This window comes from Durio zibethinus, chromosome 21, assembly GCF_047325235.1.
Source record: "Durio zibethinus cultivar Kanyao isolate XHJ-2024 chromosome 21, ASM4732523v1, whole genome shotgun sequence".
Lineage (NCBI taxonomy): Eukaryota > Viridiplantae > Streptophyta > Magnoliopsida > Malvales > Malvaceae > Durio > Durio zibethinus.
This window is the reverse complement of record NC_143182.1, coordinates 3,145,636-3,161,259: the sequence shown is the minus strand read 5'-3', so window position 1 is coordinate 3,161,259 and position 15,624 is coordinate 3,145,636. Positions and strand designations below refer to the sequence as shown.

At 35.8% G+C, this 15,624-nt stretch overlaps 2 protein-coding genes across 2 annotated transcripts; both read left to right on the top strand.

Annotated features, from left to right (window-relative positions):
• Nucleotides 1–4,949: 4,949 nt before the first annotated feature.
• LOC111305968 (aspartyl protease family protein 2-like) lies at nucleotides 4,950–6,773 on the top strand. Its single transcript, XM_022903854.2, has one exon. It carries the CDS (start codon nucleotides 5,022–5,024, stop codon nucleotides 6,486–6,488), a length of 1,467 nt encoding a protein of 488 aa, XP_022759589.1. The 5' UTR covers nucleotides 4,950–5,021; the 3' UTR covers nucleotides 6,489–6,773.
• A 5,321-nt stretch (nucleotides 6,774–12,094) lies between these two features.
• On the top strand, nucleotides 12,095–14,807 carry LOC111304843 (UV-stimulated scaffold protein A homolog). Its single transcript, XM_022901823.2, has 2 exons — nucleotides 12,095–12,366; nucleotides 12,616–14,807. The coding sequence occupies exons 1-2, from the start codon at nucleotides 12,169–12,171 to the stop codon at nucleotides 14,440–14,442; spliced, it is 2,025 nt and encodes a 674-aa protein (XP_022757558.2). The 5' UTR covers nucleotides 12,095–12,168; the 3' UTR covers nucleotides 14,443–14,807.
• The last annotated feature ends 817 nt before the right edge of the window (nucleotides 14,808–15,624 follow it).

Genomic DNA, 15,624 nt, shown 5'->3' with positions numbered 1-15,624 from the left:
TAATACCTTATTGAGTCTCCTACCGAACTTTAGCACTCTTTCCAAGTTATTATCTTCTTTTTGGCTCGTTAGAAGGACTTACCCCAATAGGTATTATAAACAGGCTTCAGTTAAAATTTATGTAAAGTTAGTGCTTCTCTCATGCCATTGTGCTGAACCCACCCTCTTAAAATTAGTTGTGAGCTTCCTTGTCCTCTCTTTGTCCTTCTCTTCCCCCCTCCAGCTCCCTTTTTGATTCATTAATATTTTTCTTCTACTTTAATGTGTCTATCTGCTTTTGCTTTTATAAGATTCATTTAATATGAATTTATGTCAGTAACCAATTTGTGTCTCTTCATGTTGCATCCATTCTATTGGTCATAATGTAAATATATGGTGTTATGTTATTCTAGTAATTCTGACAAAAAGGCCAAGATTAGAAACTTCATAAATTTTCTCCTAATTCACATTTCTTTGCTACCCGATTCAAAAAGAAATGGATATGGAACAGCAAAATATTTATGGAAATCAATGGGATATGGTGAAAATATATCTGCATTCTTGAAGAAAAAGATTTGTGCATTTATTAGACATTGCTGCCATACTGCTATTAGTTTTGCAGCATCTTCAGGCATTTACTCTCTTCATCCTTTACTCGTCAAATTTACTTTTGGCCATAAATATGTATCCTCTGCCTACTGGCTCTGGCTAGATTTATATCTTGATCTACTACGAACATAAGGAATTTAAGCGAATTCATTGACTCGGTTAGCCTTCTCTGACACTATTTATGACTAGAGGATTTAGACTTCTAGAGTTTTAAGACATAAATTTTATCTTGAGTATCAAGATTGTCACAGCATTTACATAACAACATCTGCAGCTGGATAATATCCTGGTTTTGGTCAAGCATCAGCATTTACCTTTTTCTTACGAGGTTTTACTGTTCTTTTTAACTATTTGTTCTGAAACAAAATGCATATACAAGTTTCATATGAATAAAGCACTCGTGATTAATCTGTGGGAGCATTACTTATATCTGTTTACACTTGGGATTCACCCTTGGATTTCACAACCAAAACAAAAACCATAGCTTGAATAGATTCATCATTTTGACAATGCATCTCAGTTATAGTTTTCGTGATTGAAAATAAGATAAAATGAGAATATTGTAAATATCCTTATCTTATTCTATGGGAAGTGCGGCAGGAGAAAATTGTCCCATGCCATTAATGATAACTGGACCTTCAACTCATGCCTGTGGCCCATATAGAATCAGCCTGCAATTGTGTTCAATATGTCACTTTCTTACAGAATTCCAAGTGGAGTACTCTCAAGTATTGATTAATACATTTTCATGTTCTAATGCTACCAGACATATCTCAATGTTTAGATCATCACTCTCTATATTGAGCATTCCTGAGAAAGATTGTGTCATTGTGGTCAAATCCTCTTGTGAACTTACTCTGCGTAGGAGACAGGGCATGGGAAGATGGTGAGTTGGAAATAATGCTCAAATTAAACTTGAGTCACGGGTGAAGATCAGCTTTCCATAAGAAGCCCGCCCAAGGGCGTGAAAAGCATGTAATACATCAAAACGTTAGTACTAGCTGGAGGAGCAGGGGAATGCTGTTGACTCGCTGCTCTCAAGTCAAAACTGAATTGGTTACCACAACAAATGTCGGAAATATTAAAATTGATCACATGATGTCTAGGACCAATTCAGTAAAGTGGTCTTTCCTAATTATAAAAATCTTTCTCAGTCAAAAGTGCCGAGCTAATAGATGATTAAGAATATTGAATTATAGTTATAAAATTGTTAGATTCAATAGAGTGAGTTTAAAAAACCTCTTATTGCTGAAAAAAAAAAATTGCAATAATGCTACGTTTCCAAAATCCAAACTGGAACTGCTTACCTGGCTGAAACCGTGCCCATTGGTGTCTGTCTAATCACTTTTATCTAAATATAAATACCATTATAAAAAAAAATCAAAATTATGTGATTATGTCTCTTCTTTCTTGAATAATTGTCAGCAGTTGTTTCCAATTCTTGGTCTTTTTTTATTCTCACCTGTAGTGGTGAAGATTCAAACCCTGTTTTATTGCTTGTTTTGCAATTACAACCGATCCCCTGAAAGAGGGAAAGTTGGATCAAGCTGGCATTCCACTGGGTGGCATTTTATATTCCATTGACCTTTGACTCCGACTATTGGTTTGAAATGGCAAAACCAAAGGTAAGCAGCTGGCTGATAGTACCTATTAGCCTATTATCCGTACCGGGGTTAAAATGTAATTGTCTGTTTGAAAATGCACTAACTGTAGCAATTTAAGCATTAAACTGTTGAAAAATTGATGGCCTAGAGTCACGGTGCAATTTAAGGTAATGAAAACAAAAGGTACAATTTCTTCATGATGTTGGCCTTATATTGGTGGTGGTCCTCTCCACCTTTTCATTTTTCTTTTCTTTGATGTAAATTCTTTGCTACTTTTCGGCATTAATTTCCCTCTAATGAAGGCAATTTTTGTTTTGATGCATGCGTTCTTAAGCAGGGAAGTTTCCATGAAGATTTAAGAACAGATCACTTGTCTGTTGACTTTGCAAATTAATTACTATAGACAAACTTCACGTTAGCATTTTTTTATTTTAGCTCCATTTGTTGAAATGTATTTCACAGATGAAATTTTAACCATAAAAGGAACATTGGGTTTTATTCAATTACAGTGCTGTAATTTTATGATGATGTCTTATATGTTTTTCGTCAAAAATGTCATTTCAGTTTGTTAGAGATCCATTAATTATGCGTTTCTCAATCCAAGATTAAAACTAGGCATTAACATGTTTCTCTAAACATTTCCATTTCTTCAATTAATGCAACAAGAACATGTCTGTTGGAAGTCAGACCAAAAACAAGCTTAATCTTATTGAGATCGATTAAGATATGATGATGTCTTATATGTTCAGATAATCTGACGAAAAGAAATGATAATAAGTGATAGATTGGATATACATCGGCCTCAATCATAGAACTACCAAGAAACTTCTGACTAATGCAAATGAACCTATGCTCAGGCACATGGCTGATTTTTCTTTCTTTTTCCATTTTTTTTTCAAATTATATATCTTAAGGACAAAGTTCAAAGATCTCAAACAGGGATTCTTATTTATTATGCTTGTGAAAATTTAGACCAAAGACTGGTTTTCATGGAGTTTTAGCAAAGTTTATTAGTATTTTATTAAACTTGGTAGTATTAGAATAATCACGAGAAGACAGGGAAACCTACATCCCTTTCCAACGCATGTGCTGCAGAATGAAGTGGCCCAGAACCGAAATTGATGACTATACTGTTCGATGTGATCAAAATATAAACAAGTAGCTAAACTTGAGGCCAGGGGGTTCGAATATTCAATATTCAACTCATTCAGAATTAACATTTATATAAGATCGCCTCTGCAATCTTAATTTGCTTAACATATTTTTCTTAACCTCGAAGATCTCATGACTTGAGTTAGATAATGCATGTTGCACTGATTGAGATAGATCTTGATTTCATACCCAAAGTTTTAAACCATGTGATGATTAATCCATATTTTTATCTATTACGTAAATCTGAATCATGTTTTCTTGTGATAAAGAGAATGTAAATGGTTGAATCTATGTGTTAAAGCCCCATCGGCAAATGGGGGTGGTACTGGGGCCAAGCTGCATGTGCCTCTCAAACCACAAAGAATCAGCAATCGTAAGGATGTGTCATTTTCATACAAAGATGTGTAAGCCCGTGAATGAAGCACCTTCGCCACCCCCTATTGACAAAATAGAGAGATAGCTGATTTACATACATGATCAAAGCGTTTCACAGCGAGCTCCATCAACCTTAACGAATCTTGTTAGCTAAGTTGTAAAAGGAAAGAGAGATGCCGAGTCCTAAATGAGGATGAAAAAGCATATGAAACATATATGATCTGGGAAGTCATTGTTGTCACCTGATCTAATTTCAATCTAGGGAACTGATAACATGGGAATGTCATTAAGTCGTTGCTAATTAGAGTTAATCAAATCCAGGAGAAGATGGATTTGGGTGCAAATGCAATGAACTTGTTGAAATTTTTGACCAGAAATGGATGATATATATATGTGTGTGTGTGTATGTGAGTGGGGGGATCATTTCACTGTCGTTTATCATCTAAATAGGTGGATAAATCAACAAGGATAGGCAATTTGTACTGTGCTGTAGTTGTTGAATTAATATGTGGGACGAAGAGATAAATTTGTTTGATGGCTTTCTTATTTTATCCATTTTTTAAAAAATTCATTTCATTGATTTATACAATGTCAAGTAAATAGTTAAAGCATGAGTAACATTCGCAGAAGGTGGAATTATAGAAATAATAATGCAGCGATGGGCCAAAAGTGTTGAAGATGCTACTTGATAAATCAGAGTGACTTTTAAGAATATTGGATCGAAATAGGCCACCCTTGCTGCTAGTATTAATGTATTATTGCATTTAATATTTAGTAATGCTTTTTGCTACAATAAATGAATTAATAAAATTAAGGTCAAAATAATATTTTTTTAATTTTATCATTTTATTTAAATAATTATTTTTATTTTTATTGTATCTAAATAATTTTTTGACCTTTAATTTATATCCAAATAAATTTTTAATTTTTAATTTATTTCCAAATAAAATTTAAATATAACTCAATTTTTTTTATTTGAAGCAAAGATTTAGGTGAATACAAATTAAAAATAAAATTTATTTAAATATAAAAAACTATTTAAATAATTTAAGAAAATGTTTTAATATTTTTCCCTAAATTTAACATGATCATTAGTTCAAAAATCACGGCGGTACAACCGTGGATGGCGTCAGACATACGCAGTCGCGGCATGGGTTCGGGTTCCAACAGAAAAAATAGGCGTGACCACATGGGTAAAGAGTGTAATATAGGACCGCATTCCTTTATTTAAGTTCTCTGTTTGAAACTGCTAACTCCCAACTCTCACTATTGTTCTCTCTTTTTTCGCTCTCACTCTAATCGATGGGAGAAAAATCAAAAAACAACCTTTTATTTTCCTGCTCCATTATTCTCCTCCTCCTTTCTCTCTCCGCCGCTGTTACCTCCCCTTTCCAGCTCCAAACGCTACTTCCCCGCTCTCTTCCTTCAACGCCCACTCTCTCATGGCAAGATTCCGACCCCGAATCCGACTCCCTTGTCGAAACCTCCGAGCTCGAATCTATTAATTCCAACACGACATTGGAAGTGCAGTTAGAATTGCACCACTTGGACGCTTTGTCTTCGGATGAGACTCCGGAGCGACTCTTCGACCTCCGACTCCAACGCGACGCGCTCCGTGCCGAAACAATCTACTCCTTCGTTTCGAAAGCAGTTGCTCGTAACCCTCCACGCGCTCCCGGAAGACGTTCTGAGTTCAGTAGTTCTATTATTTCCGGACTCGCTCAAGGTAGTGGAGAGTACTTCACGCGCCTTGGTGTCGGTACTCCTCCTAGGTATCTTTATATGGTACTCGACACTGGTAGCGACGTCGTTTGGGTCCAATGTTCACCTTGCAAGAAATGCTACTCTCAAACCGACCCCATTTTTGACCCTACTAAATCACGATCTTTCTCCGGTATTCCCTGTGGATCCCCACTTTGCCGTAGCTTAGATTCATCGGGATGTAATCAACGCCGGATGTGTCTTTACCAAGTATCCTATGGCGACGGTTCTGTTACTTTCGGCGATTTCTCGACTGAAACGCTGACGTTTAGAAAAACCAGAGTTGGAAGCGTGGCGCTTGGTTGTGGTCACGACAACGAGGGCTTGTTCGTTGGTGCAGCAGGCTTGCTAGGCCTTGGTCGGGGGAGATTATCATTTCCTTCCCAAACGGGCCGCCGCTTCAACATGAAGTTCTCTTACTGTTTAGTCGACCGGTCCGCTTCTTCTAAACCCTCCTCCATGGTCTTCGGTGACGCCGCCATTCCCCGAACCGCCTTGTTCACTCCTTTGTTAACAAACCCGAAGCTTGACACTTTCTACTACGTCGAACTGCTTGGGATCAGTGTCGGTGGGACACGAGTCCCCAGGATCACACCTTCTTTGTTCAAAATGGATCAAGAAGGTAACGGAGGGGTCATTATCGACTCAGGCACGTCAGTCACCCGCTTGACCCGACCCGCTTACATTGCAATGAGGGATGCTTTCCGTCTAGGGGCTTCGAATCTGGAGCGAGCGCCTGATTTCTCATTGTTCGACACATGTTTCGACTTGTCAGGAAAGACTTCGGTTAAGGTACCGACAGTGGTTCTGCATTTTAGAGGAGCTGATGTGTCATTGCCAGCGACGAACTATTTGATTCCGGTTGATAGCGGCGGGACTTTTTGCTTTGCTTTCGCGGGTACCATGAGTGGTTTGTCCATAATTGGAAATATCCAGCAACAAAGTTTCCGGGTTGCTTATGATTTAGCAGGTTCTCGGATCGGGTTTGCCCCCAGTGGATGCAATTAAAACTGGTGGTGGTTTTTTATTTTCTTTTTCTCTTTTTGGATGGTAAGAAAGGAAGAACAAGAAAATTTTTTCTTGGATTTGAATGTAAGAAGAAAGGAGATGATAAAATGGCGGATAGCTGGTTAGGAGTAGAGAATCAATGTCGGTTTGGCGGTTTTTCACGTTTTGTCTGTTGTATTTTTAAAATATGATGATCCATCTACTCAACAAAATTGTTACTCTAATATAGGGTAATATTTTATTACCTGTTTAATTATAAGTTGAATTTAACTGCAATTTGTTGAATATCAATAGCATAGCCAAAATTATTCAGTTTCTCGTTGTTGGGATTGGATTATTTACAACTGCATTTTTTGTCTCTTTTTGGATTTAGTTGGTTGAATAGTTGTGGTAATGCAACGATGATTCATTAAGAAAGGTATTGAAATTTTTGTGATGAGCATTGAATCATGGGAATGTCATATCTTTGTCAAGGCTTCTTTTGTTGCTTTGGAGCTCTAGCTAAAGAGAACTTGCCCCGTTCAGATGGAAGATGAGGGTGCTGTGTTACTTCTATTCCCTCTTCTGAAATTTTCATCAAGCTGATATTCTAGTGTTCTTCGAATTGGTGCATCATCATATCTTGAATTTTGGCACCTGGTTGTCAAACCATAATCTAGTGGTGCATACAGACCATTGTATCTTCTTTTCACAGGGCATTGAAGAAGTGGCTTGGCACATGTCAATGGAGTGGATGTGACAATATTTGCTATACAAGCCCAGTGAAAAATTTTCCAGTTTTCTTGTACTCAATTTCAATCTTAGATTCTACACATATGCACGCAAAGGGTAGGCCCATGTAGAGTTTTTTTTATCTGAATGTCATTGCCAGTGCCATGTAATCTGTTGAAGTGTCTGTACCAGCCTCAAAGACGTATTCCTTATTGAAGTGTCTGTTGCACTGAAATGAAGCCATCGACATGAGCAAACCTCGCATAACTTGTCTTAGTACACTAATATTCTTTTAAGTTCGTGCAAGAATGTTCCTTTTCTTCCTAGCCCCCTCTCATGATTAAGGCTTTGCTGTTATTATTACTTGTTATTGGATCTAATCCTATTTAATTGTTCCCTATTTTTGACTGCAGAAAAAGGAAGTGCATAGAAGTTGTTCAAGTCTATTTTGTGCATCAATAATTGTATTAGTCAGTTAGTACAATCTTACATCTGATGTGTCTCATAATGTTCGAGAATGAGTTTCTTCTAACTTTGATTTGGATGATAAATTCGACAAAATCCATTTGCCAGTTTTATGTTCACATTGTAACATGAAGCACTGTTATTCAATTGCAATGGTAAATTTTGGGAGGTAGAGTATTTCTAGATTATGATTCTATATGGAAGCATCGATCTTCTTTTCTTTGTTGATATTGCAGTTTGTATGTTGTTCTTCTTTCCTCCTTTTTGCAGGTTAGCTGCAAGGAAGTAGACTTCAGAGTCCTATCCTATTGTACTGGTGTTATATATTTCTTTTTGGTACATAGGATGGAAACAGGCCATGGGAGAATGGGAGGCGGTTTTGGTTATATTATTCCCTAGCCACTGGGCCAAGAAGGTGAAGATGTAGTGTTGCTATATTTACTTTATAAAGAAGCTCTGCGTTTTCTCAGGCCAATTCATAAGAGCGGGGCTTAGACATAGAGATTATATTTTCTCTTGAATCAAGCTGTTATTCCAGGTTGGTGACAATGACATCAGATTTCAGTCTGACCTTAAGTGCTGTTTGCAGTACAGTTAGCTCGCCCTGAGTGTCACGGGTTGAGACTTAAGTTTCGAACTCGCGTGGTTCCGAAAGTCGGATATTCACTCATCCGATATTTTAGATCAGTTTTCTTGTCATGGTTCACACTCTTGTGAGGTATTATTCGCTCTGATCTTTCTGGTCTCATGGTTTTGTCTTACAAAAGGTGTCTCACAAGGCAGAGGTGGTGTGAACCTTTTTATATCTCAGTGACCCTCTTATTATGTTTGATGTAAGATTCAGGATTTTTTTTTTAGGTCCATGATATTTTTTCGCATCCAACCTTCGATGTGGGATTCAGCACTCTTCTTTAGGTCCGTAACATTCTCTCTCATCCAATCTCGTGACGTCCTCGTCACGGAGGTTGGTCACCCTACCTACCTCCCTTGAAGTGTTTGACGTGGATCGAACGGTTTAGGATTAGCTCTGATATCACTTGTCATGGGTCGCGATTTAAGCTCCGAACTCGCGCGGCTTCAAGAGCCGGATATCTACTTATCCGACGTCTCATATCAGTTTTTCTGTCACAATTCACACTTTTGTAAGGTATTATCCGTTTTGATCTTTCTGATCTCATGATTTTATCTTACAAAAAATGTCTCACAAAATAGAAATGATGTAAATTTTTTTATATCTTAATGATTTTTTTATTACGTTCGATGTGAAATTTAAAATTTTTTCTTAGATCTGTGACACGAGAATCACTATGGAGATCTCTTCCAAAAAGACCGAAATCAGTAGCTAGAAGCACCATCTTTTTGTAGCATTGGCTATTTGTCAATTATTTCCACTGGACCCTGATTTAATCCATTAAACCGAAACTGGGGCAGTAGGTTGTGAAAGGCCAATACTTTGTAATTGAGTGTCAAGCTCTCTGAATGGGAGACTCCGTTTCATTAATATTACTGTAGTACAGAACAAAAATGCAACCTACAGTCACGGCGTTATATTTGGTAATTAGCAGTCGAGCAGATGGATCAAGTTAAGTTGAAGAAAAGAAAACTAAAGTTTCAATTTCAATTTCTTTAGGACGTTGGCATATATGAAATTTTTCCAAGGGAAGATTCCTTGTTCATACTTCGTATATATGCCGCCCCAATCAAAATATTTGAATGTCCACCGTTAAAAATCCGAGTGCCCATTTAGCGCATTCCAGCCAGCATTAGCTAGTCAATGAAAGTTGGTGCCCGACTTTTTCCTGTAAAAAACCCACGAATATATTTTTTCCCTGTAAATCTCCGCAAGCAGGGAGGGTGGGGTATCTAGCAATCGCATTCATGTACCAAAGAGTAGAAGAGCAATATGTAATTGTTTCCTTTTATAAATGTTGAATTCCAGCTACTACTAAAAAAATAAAAAGTACCCATATAAGGACCGAGTGAAAGAAGTTTCGTTAACCTCTTGTACTTTTTTTTTTTCACTTTTCATTCTTTCATTTTCAATGACCAAAAAAAAAAAAGACTGATAGAATCTATCATTGATTGTTTTGGGTTTTTAAAGTACTGACATTTTCCAGAATGTAAAAAACATTATTATTTCTATTAATGCAAGATTTGAGATAAAATTGGAGTCGCTTCAATCGTAGAGTTACCCAGATCTACCAAAGAAAATACTGTTTCAATGGATCTATATGCTATGCACAATTGCACATGCCTCTCTTTCTTCTTTATCTCAACCGGGATAATGTTCAAAGATCTGAAACAGGATTCCTAAAATGCCTGTGAAAATATTAGACCAAAGACAGGTTTCGTGCAAGTCATTGAAATTTTGATTTGCAAAACAATCATGAAAAAGACAGGAACAAACATGCCAGGGCCTAAGCATGTCCAACACTTATAATAAACCCCAAGAGTTGGAATAATATTCAACCCCATTCGGATTTAACATTTGGCCCAGTGATTTTTTATTCCATGAGATGCAATCTTGAAGGGCACAGTAATAAATACAGATTTTGAGTCTTTACTTGGGACATCTAGAAATCAATCAATCTCTGTTCAAGAAAATTAAAGAGTATCTGTCAAATTCCGTAGCTTCAACAAAAAGCAAGAATTTCAATTTTCTAAGTACTTGCGTTGAGTTATTTTTAAGCCTTTTACGAATATCAAACTTGATTTTATAGTTTACCAAAATCAATAAAACTTTTCCATGAAGAGTTAACTTTCAACTACCCATAAGAAGGTATACCCTTATAATTGAGGAACACAGTTCAATATTTGAATCCCTTCGCCTTGAGTGTTGAGGTGCGTCTTTCTTCAATTGTAAGAAAAATTAAATAGATTATTATTTGAATAAAATTATAAGAATAAATAAATAAATAAATCGTTCCACTGTTTACTTTTTTATCAAATTGTTCCTACAGTTGAAAATTTTTTATTTCTTTAACTTTGTAATATAAGAATCTTTTCTTTTCTTTTCCTCAAACTGGGAAATTTTAATGCAAATCAATTTATCAAAATGAGAGCAAAGGTTACTAAAGTTATAGTAAATGTTGTTAAAATTATATTAAATGTAATTAAAAAGTTACCCAAATTTATTAGAGATTACTAAAATTTTATAAAAAAATTACCGTATGGTATCAAAGATTACAAAAACTTTATTTAAGTTATCAAAATTGAATTAGGAGTGCCCAGCATTTTGTCAAAAGGTCCCTAAATTTTATCAAATATTATTAAAACTATAATAGAGGTAACCAATATTCTATCAAATGTTATCAAAATTCTATCAAAGTTATCGAAATTGTATTAAAATTATATAAAAAATTTATCAAAAAGAGTGTCAAAGATAACTGAAATAGTATTAAAGATTATAAGAATATATAAAAAAGTATTAATTTCAATAAAATATTATCAATATTATATCAAAGTTTACAAAAATTATATTAAAAAATGTTAAAGATTATCAAAATTATATTAAATGTAAATTGTACCCAAAGGTTATAAAGATTGTATAAAAATTTTGATTATTTAAATAAAATCTAAACGGATAAAACAAATTTATAATTTTTCTTAACATTTAGTGGATAACTAACGTGCAAGTTCTTAAAACGAAAAAAAAAAAAAAGGTAGAAGAAACTTCAAAATATAAATTCTTACTTTACATTTAATGAAAAGGAAATTACAATTATAATCTTATTAATACATATATATTTTTGAGAAATAATCCGCTTATATTAGTATAAAAAATATATATTATTTGAACTATGAATTAAAACGATTAAGTGTAAGTACAATAAATTTAATTTTAATTCAAAGATAAAAATATGAATAACTCTTAACTAGTATAAATAAATCCTTACTATATATCTTTTATTTCATAATTTGTTATTTTTATCAATCACTCAAACTAAGTTAATGCGACGATTTGTGGTACAATCTTGATCTATAGTTTTAATATTATTATAACTACACTATCAATAAAATTTTTAAATACCATAGGTGAAGTAAAAATTTACATATGTTTTTATTGTTATATTAATTTATTTAAAAAATACATTAATAGGGTGTGTGAGTATTACAACTTTTCAATCCCGTTGATGCTGAAATTTAAAATTTCACCGAGTATCAAATAAATTTAAAAAAAAAAAACTATTTTTAATTTTAGGCATATGATGGGTTTGAATCTAAAATACGGCCCATATGTTGTTCTTCTTACGGAGTTAAGCCGGAAAATATATTTTGGGCTGAACTCTGATTGCCGAACCTCCAAAAGGGCCAGGTTGCAGGCTTGCTTTACGGAGTGCCACGTAAACCAATTTTTAACCTTTCGCTCGGTTCAGCAGCCGCCTCAATCCGGTTAACTGTTGACTTTTCGCGCATTGGAAAATTAACTTAGAAGTTTAAACCCTTATATAAATAAGGGATTTTGAAAAGAAAAAGGAAATGGAAAACTGATAAGATTGGGGGAATGGCGATGAAGATGGAGGAGGAGGAGGAGGAGCGAGGGAAAGTCAGGGCTTTGATAGAAAAAGCCACGAACTCAACGGCCGCCGAGGTTGATCAACGCCTTCTCAAATCAATCAAATCGGTGGTCCAGTTCTCCGATTCGGAACTCCGAGTCGCCGCCCATACCCTTATGGACCTCATGAAACGCGATCACTCCCAGGTTAGTTACTAAATGAAATTTATGAAATGAGTATATGTTAATTTCATTAACATTTCCGATTTTTGTTGGCTTTGATTCAATTTTAATTTCCTTGCACAATTCATGTTCTGCGAATTGATTTCAAGAGTTTCAAGTCTTTATTGAAACGAAACTTCTTTTACGGAAATTCATTTTTTTAAATGTAAAAAAAAGAAAAATTTAGGAGGTTGGTGTTCTAGGAATTTGAGTTTTTGAGACTTGTTATTGCAGGTGCGTTATCTCACGCTTCTTATAATTGATGAACTTTTCATGCGGTCTAAGCTTTTTAGAACCCTTCTGGTTGAGAACTTGGATCAGTTCTTGGCTTTAAGCGTCGGCTTCAGAAGAAATATGCCGCTTCCAGCTCCTCCAGCTATTGCATCCACTTTGCGTTCTAAGGCAATTGAATTCTTGGAGAAGTGGAATGCGTCTTTTGGGATTCATTACAGACAGCTTAGGTTAGGTTTTGATTATCTTAAGAATACTCTCAGGTTCCAGTTTCCGAACCTACAAGAGAATGCTGCCAGGATAGAACGAGAGAGAAGGGAAAGAGAGCATAGGACGCAAGAGATTTTACAGAACAAGTTTGAAACGCTGAAGATGAATTTTAGTTCTGTTAAGGAAGAAATCCAGTCAACGGTTGATGAGATTGGGGAGTGTTTAGATATTGTTCGTACTAAAGAGGAAAGTGTGCCACTTGGCCTCTTGGATGATGAAGATTTTGTAGAGTTCCGTTCTTCTGAATTGAGGCAGATCCGTCTTGATTCATTAAAGGAAGGAGAAAAGGTTCATGAGAACAGTGAAAACAAAGTGGTTTTCGATGCATTAAAGGAGCTGTATAAGCTTTTAGTAACAAAGCATCTGGTTGCCATACAAGAATGGATTTCTCTTCTTATAAAGGTTGAAGTGGCTGACAACAGGTTGCGAGATTCCATGTTGAAGGAGTTGATTGATATCCGAAATCGTCTCCTATCCGTGAAGAAGGATTGTGAAGAATCAGGTTGTGCTCTACCAAAAACTGTGAAAAATAACCAAAAACAGGAAGAGGACTTCTGGGAGGAAGATAATATTGGATCAACTGAGAAGGGAAGTTCTACTGAACATGTGAAGCTACAGGAGGCACAAAGTTCCAATGATGAAGAGAAAACTAAATCTATTGAGGATAGGAATTCTAAGAAATCCAATAAACGAAGTGAAAATCTTGCTAAAGTATCAGCCTCTAGAAAGGTGAAAGATGCTAAAGAATGCAGTAACTTATCTAAGGGCAAAGAGTCTCTAGGTAGTGAAACCTCTATTAGGAGTAAGCTTTTGGCTGAAGCTCCAGTTGTCAAGTGGGGTTCTTTCTTGGACAATTGGGGCACGGTCTCTAATAGGGATATGTTGGCTAATCAGAGAGGCTTGGAGGTTGAGAATCACTGGGGAAGAGTAGATTATGATGCTGTAATTCCGGCAGAGAAAATTGCAGAATTGAATCTTCAGGCGACTGTTTACCAAGAAAAGTTAGGAGAAATCCAACCATGCCGTGCACCTTTGAGCAGAGGTGGACTTTGTCAGAGAAGAGATATGAGGGTTTGCCCATTTCACGGGCCTATTATACCCCGAGATGAGGAAGGAAACCCGATCAATCAGAATTTTTCAACAGGTGATACAAATCCTGATTTAGGGTCTGATTTAGTAGAGCAATTAGCAAAACAAGCTGTGACGAATGTTAGGGAGCGAGATAAGGAGGAAGTGAGGAAGAGAAGACTTGATAAACAGTCATTACGTCGGGCAAAGCTTGCTAAAGTTCGGGAGCACAATGAAGCTGTTATTCGTGATGCTGCAATAACTTCAACATCAAGATCTGCAATTGTTGGAGAAGATATGGAGGAAACTATTGGGGAGAAATCAGTGGGGAGAAACAAACAAACTCTGGCATCCATGCTGCGGAGGAAAGTTACCAGTAGAGACAGGCTAGCTCAGAGACTTCTGAATACCGGGGCAACAGATGCAACAATAACACAGATGACCCAGGGTGAGGATGCAACTTATAGAGAAGCCTTTCCCAATCAGTGGTAGATGGTTTCCTTTTTAAGTTTTTAGGCATTTCTTGGAGGGTAAATGCGCATAAATGCATAGGCTAGTACTGGACAAACAATTGCAGTGGTAATAGTGTCCCTGTGCATATACAAGCATAAACTGATCGAATGTTATTGCATTGATTAGGATACTAGATTGAAATTTCTCTATGAGCCTGGGGAATCTAGCTATGTCATTTGGGATTCAGGGATGATGAAGCATTTAAGCGGAGCAGTTATATGGTTAATTTTGTAACATACATGGTTTTTGTTCGTTTTTGGAAGATATTTTTACAGATTTTTGGAGATAAATAAAGAGCTAGAATGTTGGATCGTTTTTTATACAATAAAGGAGGTTTTTCCTCATTTCGAACTCCATTCTATTTCTTGATCTCAATATCTCAATGTCTTCCAAAGATGTTACTCAATGGGTTATTGGAAACTGAATCAAGAATGCTTAACAAATTAACCTCATTGAAGCAACTATATTATTCTGTTTACTTGTTATTACAGGTCGAGTTTGGTTGGTTGCTTGCATGAAAAATTACTTTATTGTACAGTTAAAATTAAGAAAATGAAATTGCCAAGTAATTTTTCAACTGCGTTAGAAACAAATGAAGAAGATTATCATGATCTGTCTGGTCTAAGTGATAAGCTGTACCATAGAAACAAACCTGTTTCAAATAGCAGATTGGATGGCAAATCATAGTTCTTAGTTACTGTAAAATACTAAAGTTCAATAAAAAAAAAATTATAATCCATCTGCTCTAATTTCCCTTTCAAGTTGAAGCAGCGTTGAACTCAACTCTCCTCTTTATTACGTTATTAGCCCAATATGATTATCCAATTACTACATATGCGACTACGACGTCCCAAGACACATCATATATAAATCCATTTCAAACAAAAATCTGTCTGTAGTTATGTAGGATTCGATTATAGAATGGAAGCTACAATTTCCCATCCCGAACAAACAATTCGAGATGTTGCTTTTACCGTAATACATGAATATGATGAGCCAATCATAAAAGGAGAATTTAAGGATTATGATCCCAGCAACTCGTAGTCATATCATTTCCAACAAGGAGGGGGGTTGGTTCCAGCTGAGCCATTTTTAGAGTTTTCCTTTTTGGAAGTTTGATCATATAATCTTACATTTGACCTTGATATCATGTTTAAAACA